The sequence below is a fragment of the Acanthamoeba castellanii genome, assembly GCF_000313135.1.
Source record: "Acanthamoeba castellanii str. Neff unplaced genomic scaffold scf7180000084620, whole genome shotgun sequence".
Classification (NCBI taxonomy): Eukaryota; Discosea; order Longamoebia; family Acanthamoebidae; genus Acanthamoeba; species Acanthamoeba castellanii.
This window is the reverse complement of record NW_004457386.1, coordinates 18177-24055: the sequence shown is the minus strand read 5'-3', so window position 1 is coordinate 24055 and position 5879 is coordinate 18177. Positions and strand designations below refer to the sequence as shown.

The 5879-nt window shown below is 57.9% G+C and overlaps 3 protein-coding genes across 3 annotated transcripts in view; 2 read left to right on the top strand and 1 right to left on the bottom strand.

Annotated features, from left to right (window-relative positions):
• The window catches only part of ACA1_340910 (MutS domain V domain containing protein), a gene marked incomplete at both ends in the record, with an annotated part of 5009 nt that extends 3038 nt beyond the window's left edge, over positions 1-1971 (top strand). The window contains 7 exons of the mRNA XM_004337436.1: positions 102-315; positions 407-480; positions 574-729; positions 813-944; positions 1091-1382; positions 1482-1560; positions 1654-1971. Of these exons, the coding sequence (XP_004337484.1) occupies positions 102-315; positions 407-480; positions 574-729; positions 813-944; positions 1091-1382; positions 1482-1560; positions 1654-1971 (1265 nt within the window). The remainder of the gene's footprint in view (positions 1-101; positions 316-406; positions 481-573; positions 730-812; positions 945-1090; positions 1383-1481; positions 1561-1653) is intronic.
• A 600-nt stretch (positions 1972-2571) lies between these two features.
• On the top strand, positions 2572-3901 carry ACA1_340900 (isopentenyldiphosphate delta-isomerase; the record flags this gene model as incomplete). Its single annotated transcript, XM_004337435.1, has 6 exons — positions 2572-2590; positions 2798-2908; positions 3000-3038; positions 3165-3283; positions 3383-3575; positions 3648-3901. The coding sequence occupies 6 exons, from the start codon at positions 2572-2574 to the stop codon at positions 3899-3901; spliced, it is 735 nt and encodes a 244-aa protein (XP_004337483.1).
• A 225-nt stretch (positions 3902-4126) lies between these two features.
• Positions 4127-5879, bottom strand: part of ACA1_340790 (Spc97 / Spc98 family protein) — a gene marked incomplete at both ends in the record, with an annotated part of 3808 nt that continues 2055 nt past the window's right edge. The window contains 7 exons of the mRNA XM_004337434.1: positions 4127-4312; positions 4445-4576; positions 4685-4876; positions 4969-5144; positions 5216-5424; positions 5538-5621; positions 5699-5811. Of these exons, the coding sequence (XP_004337482.1) occupies positions 4127-4312; positions 4445-4576; positions 4685-4876; positions 4969-5144; positions 5216-5424; positions 5538-5621; positions 5699-5811 (1092 nt within the window). The remainder of the gene's footprint in view (positions 4313-4444; positions 4577-4684; positions 4877-4968; positions 5145-5215; positions 5425-5537; positions 5622-5698; positions 5812-5879) is intronic.

Here is a 5879-nt window from a genome sequence, read left to right as displayed (position 1 = left end):
CACGCATGCACACACACACACACACACACACACACACACACGCACACACACACACGCACACATGCACACGCAATCACCACTTACATGTTGGTGGATTTCAGAGATTCCGAGGACGCCCAAGAACGAGGCGGCGATCAAGCGCCATAAGTCGACCTTCATCCCCATCAACGACACCAAGAGCGTGGGCCGCTACTGGACGCCCACCATCTCGGCCCTCTTTGCCGATCTGGAGAAGGCCCGAACCGACCTTGAGCGTTGCCGCCTGGGCTTGTTCGCGCGCAACCAGCAGAAGTTTTCCGAGAACCATCGCGAATGGTGTGTGTCGTGTGTCGTGTCGTGTGTGTTGGCTGCTACTGGACCCTCACTCACTCGTCCTCTCTCTCTCTCTCTCTCTCTTCATCAACAGGTCGCTGGCCGTTGCCTGCATGGCCGAAGTGGATTGCCTGCATTCACTCGCGATCACCAGTTCCTCGCTGGGCGGTACGGCTCATTCGTGCCTCTTCTGGCCCCGCGCCCGAATGCTGCGGGGAGTGCGCTGACGCGAATACCGAACGATGGACGTACAATTCGCAGAGCCCGTGTGTCGGCCGACGTTCGTCGAAGCGAAGGAGGCGTTCTTCGAGGCCGAGGAGATGCGGCATCCGTGCATCAGCCCCAAGATCGGCGACGAATTCATACCCAACACCCTGCGCGTGGGCCATCCTCACCAGCCACTCATCCTCCTCACCGGTTCGTTTTCACACCCCATCGCACACACAACACACGACACACGACACGCGACACGACACTCACTCACGGGTGTTTCGAGGCAGGTCCCAACATGGGCGGTAAGTCGACGCTGTTGAGGGAGACGTGCGTGCTGGCCATCATCGCGCAGGTGGGCTGCTTCGTCCCGGCCGCCTCGTGCCGTCTTTCCCCCGTCGACCGCATCTTCACCCGAATCGGTTTGGGCCACATATCCCCCCCACCCACTCACTCACTTGCTCTAGGCCGCGCGGCTTGAACCCTCCGTCGTTGACCGGTTGTGCGCGGCGTGTGCGGTCGGGTGTGTGCGTGTGCGGTTGGGTGTGCGCGTGTGCGGTGTGTGCAGGTGCCAACGACAACATCATGGCGGGGCAGAGTACGTTCATGATCGAGCTGCAGGAGACGGCGAGCATCCTGCAGCACGCCACCCCGGCTTCGCTCGTGATCCTGGACGAGCTCGGACGGGGCACGGCCACCTTCGACGGCTACTCGATCGCGTACGCAGTGCTGGAGCACCTGTCGCGCAAGGTGGGCTGCCGCACGCTGTTCTCCACGCACTACCACATGCTCACGGACGAGGTCGTACGCAACCCGCACATCGCGCTCAAGCACATGTCGTGCCACATCGACGACGATCGGTACCGCCCACGTCTCCTCTTCTTCATCTTTTTCTTCTTCTCAGCAACCATTACTGAACGTGTGGGGTTGTGTGTGTGTGTGTGTGTGTGTGAATTCAGGAAGGAGGTTACGTTCCTGTACAAGGTGGCCGATGGCGTGTGCCCCAAGAGCTACGGCATGAATGTCGCTCGCATGGCGGTGCGTACTGACCACGCACTTCTCCCTTCCTCCGGCCCTTGGCCACTACAGTACTGACACCATCGGGTGGTGGTGCGGTGGAACGTGGTGCAGGGCGTGAATGAGGAGATTGTGGCGAGCGCGGAGAAGATCGCCCAGAAGTTCGAGGGCGAGCTGGCCATCGACCTCCAGCTCATGGAGACCGAAAACAGTGCTACGGCCGATGATGATGACAGCAGCGACGCGACCACCCATGGCGCGGCCGTGGGTGACGATGAAGTTGAGGCCAAGTCGGAGGCGGTCGGCGCGGACGAGAAGGCGCGGGTCGAGGAGATCGCCCACCTGCTGCGCGAGGAGGAAGAGAAAGGCGTGGCCGGCAGGATGGCCGCCTTCGCCCGCCTGGTCGGCCTGTGGACCCAAGCCACCCAGTAGAGGCACAGCTGCCCACGCCTACGCTCACGCGCTGCTGTAAGTGTGCATGTGGAGCCGAACAAAGACCAGGAAGAGTGCCATTGTTGTCTGTCGGGTGTGAAGGTGTGTACAGAGAGACGATGTGGTGGCTGCGCTGGCGGTGGCCGATTTCTTGGTGGGTGGTGGAGGCTCACACGTTCTTCCACACGCCTCGGTTGTTCTTTACGACCATGACGCCCAGAGGTAGCACGATGCCGACCAGCATGATGGCGGCGCCCAGCAGATACGATATCAGGTCAGGTGGACTCACCATGGTAAGCACGTTCTGCACCATACGCCCACGTCATCCAAAAAAATCAATCAGCCCACCAAATCGACGCAGCTTACTTGCATGATAGGTTTGTGCAGGAAGATTGAGGAAGGGGCCTTACCATAAAGCTGGAAGAAGCAATTACAAGCGCACAGCGATGGGAAAAGATTGATCGTGTGGGTTCTTTCTTGAAAGAAATTGAGGAGAATACTTGTTTTCCTTTCATAATTGGCATTCCAGCAATACTCGCCATTGAATTCTGTGTCTTGCTCCGGCGTTGGCATCCTTACCCTTACATACTTTTAACGACGATGAACACCAGCGCGGAAGGTACCTTCTGCGTGTTGATTATTGCCGCCCACGTCGTGACGATATATATCCTTAGCGATTTACGGCCTTTTAAACAAAAATCAAAAATTCAATTTCATCTTCGGCAAATCGGCCGGACCGGATTGCAAAGCCGGGCCACAACCTGTGTGATGCCTGCTGGTGCCAGTGCCGTCACTTATATGACGACCGATCGCAACGTTTCTTCAGGAGTGGGCGCTCTTGCGTGGGCCGATGCGGATCAGGTGCGGCTCATGGAGGAGAAGTGCATCCTCGTCGATGAGAAGGACCAGGTGATCGGTTCTGCCACCAAGAAGGAGTGTACGCTTCACCAGCTCGCCAATCGGCAGAATGCAAGTATACAATTTAATAGAATTAAAAGCATCTAAAATTTCATCTGGTGAACAATCAGGCCACCTGAACAGCTCCATCCGGAACGGCATGCTGCACCGTGCCTTCAGCGTCTTCCTCTTCAACAATGGCACGTGGCTTACGCTCGCCTCTTCGCTTCGCTCTTTCTTTCGCTCTTTCGTTTGGTTTCGAAACACTAACGACATGCGCGCCCCCGTCCGAGCAGAGGGCAAGCTGTTGCTGCAGCAGCGCTCGGACAAGAAGATCACCTTCCCCTCGCACTGGACCAACACCTGCTGCTCCCACCCCGTCTACTACGTCGACCCCACCGACACCGAGAAGAAGGTGACGATCACCTTCGCCATCCTCTTGCGATCGCCGTGCTGATGGCGTGTGTCGTGTGTGTCGTGTGTGTGTGTGTGTCGTGCGTGTGGCACGACAAAGGTGGGCATTCCCGACGATTGGGAGCTGGAGAAGGAGGGCAACATGGGCGTCCTGCGAGCGGCGCAGCGGAAGCTGTGGCACGAGCTGGGCATCGTGTCGGCCGACGTGCCCCTCGACAAGTTCAACTTCATCACCCGAATTCACTACAAGTCGCTCGACGGCTCCGCCGACGGCATCTGGGGTGAACACGAGAGTGCGTCTTTCTTCTTCTTCTTCTTCAGAGCCTTGTTGGATGTGCTCATCGCTATCTCTCTTTTGCGTGTAGTCGACTACATCTTGTTCATCACGGCCAACACGACGGTGGTGCCGCGGGAGAACGAGGTGTCCGACTACCGCTACGTGACCAAGGAGGAGCTGCAGGAGCTGATGGCGACGTCGGAGGAGAAGGGCCTCAAGATCACGCCCTGGTTCAAGCTCATCGTCGAGAACTTCATCTACAAGTGGTGGGACGCCTGGCTCGCCGGCCGCATCGAGGACCACTTCGACCGCGACTCCATCCACAAGCTCATCAAGGAGTAATGGTCGAATGACGCAAGCATCATCATCATCAGCATCATCATCTCCACTTACTCCACCATCACACCAACCCCCATCACATGTAGTTTGTTCTCCTTTATTTATTCGCGCCGCCAAGAGCGTCCATCGTTCCTCACCATGGCCGCCACTTGTTCTTCGTCTTGTACTTCATCTTCTTCTTCTTCTTCTGTCTGTCGGCGAGTACAGACCTCTCTTCACTGGAGGCCCTCAGGCCCCGTCGAATCGGAGGCGCTCGGCGAGGAGGGACATGTGGGAGTCGTAGGTGGTGGTGGGCAGCGAGGCGAGGGCGGACACCAGCTCGTCGGTGTATTTACAGAACTTGTCCCGGAGCTGCGTGATCGAGGCCTGGTACTTGGCGCTCTCCACCACCGCTCGCACGCTCGACGCCGATTCCTGTGAACGTGTAGGCACACGGAAAACAATCAGCCACCGCACACGACACGACACGCACACGCGACACGACACACGATACGGGGTGAGACGACAGAGAAGCGAGAAGAAGGCGCTGTGCCGGGTTGGGTTCACCTTCATCTTGGCGCTCCTTTGCTTCAACGAGAGGTTGATATTGAGTGCGGTGTCGGTGGAGTCGATGTGCTTGGCGCAGGTCGCCATATAGCTGGTGAAGACGTGGCACGCCGTCAGCGCACGATCTACCATCTGCCGGTGTGAAAATGTAGAGGGCCGCGGTTAGTTAGGAACAGGTCTCATGTGTGCGGCGAGCAGCAGAAGAGAAGAAGAAGACTGTGAATGGTGACGTAGGGCGACCTTGAAGAGCTTGATGTCGGTCAGCAGGCACTGGCGCAAGCTCGAGTTGATGCAGTCATTGTGAAAGCTCAGAATCTGCTCCACCGTGGCCGCCTCCCGCACGCGCTTCTCCAGCAGCCGCCAGTTGGGCTCCACCACGTCCAGCAGGAAATACCGCTCCAGGGTCGTCACCACGTGCAGCATCCTACGCCCCTGCGTGAGTCCATGCCCAGGGCAACTGGCTGCTGAATGGTGGAGATGTACCGCTGGCGCAGGAGAAAGGTGTGGGCGAGGAGGGCTCGCACGTGGGGCAGCTCCTTCATGGACTGGTGCCAGAGCCAGGCGTTGTCGAGGCCGTTCCGCACGCGCTTGCAGTAGAACAGCAGACGGAAGAGCAGCTGGTACTGCGTCAACGCTTTCCTGCTCAGCACGAGCGAGACGGGCCACTGCGCCTTGTAGTCGAGAGTGAAGCATCCGAAGCCTGTGCGCGAGGAGAAAGTAAACTGATCAGGACACCACACACACACACACACACAACGAAGGCTGTGGTACCGGTGAGCTTGGAGTCCTTCTCTTTGGCGAACACAGTCGAGTTGAGCATGGTCTTGTTGTCCTCGGGCGGAGGGGCGTGGATGAGCGACAGCTGGGTGGAGAGCGAGTGCGACAGCAGGGCGAGCTTGAGGTTGTCCTTATTGACGTCTTCCACCCCGTCCAGCGCGATGTCGAGCTTCGACTTGAGCTTCCACTCGGCGATCTTTGCGCTGGAGTCAAGGCTTGAACCCAATCAAACCGATGTGAAGGGAAAGAGAGAACAGAGAAGAGAGAAAGAAAAGAGAGCGAAGAGAGGGGGGGTTGGAAGAGGATATCATTGAACTTCTTGTTCAGTTCGTCCTGCGCCAGCTCCATGAAGTTTTCAACCCAGTTGCCTTGCTCCAGAAGGAAGTACTGTTTGAGAGATCTGCAACAGACAAGAACAACAGTTAGTACCGGCACAGCATAAAAGCTTGCATACGGGGGTGTGGGTGGGTGCGGTACCTCAGGTGGGAGATGAGTTCGGATTTGTGGACGATCAGGTCGAGGAGCTGTGCGTTGGCCCAGCCGTGCACTGATTCCACCCTCTCGATGATCTCCCGTTCGTTGTGGGTCGACTCCACGGGACGTGCGTTGGGTGGGGACACCGTGAGTCCGCACTCGCGTATCGCATTCAAATACTTGC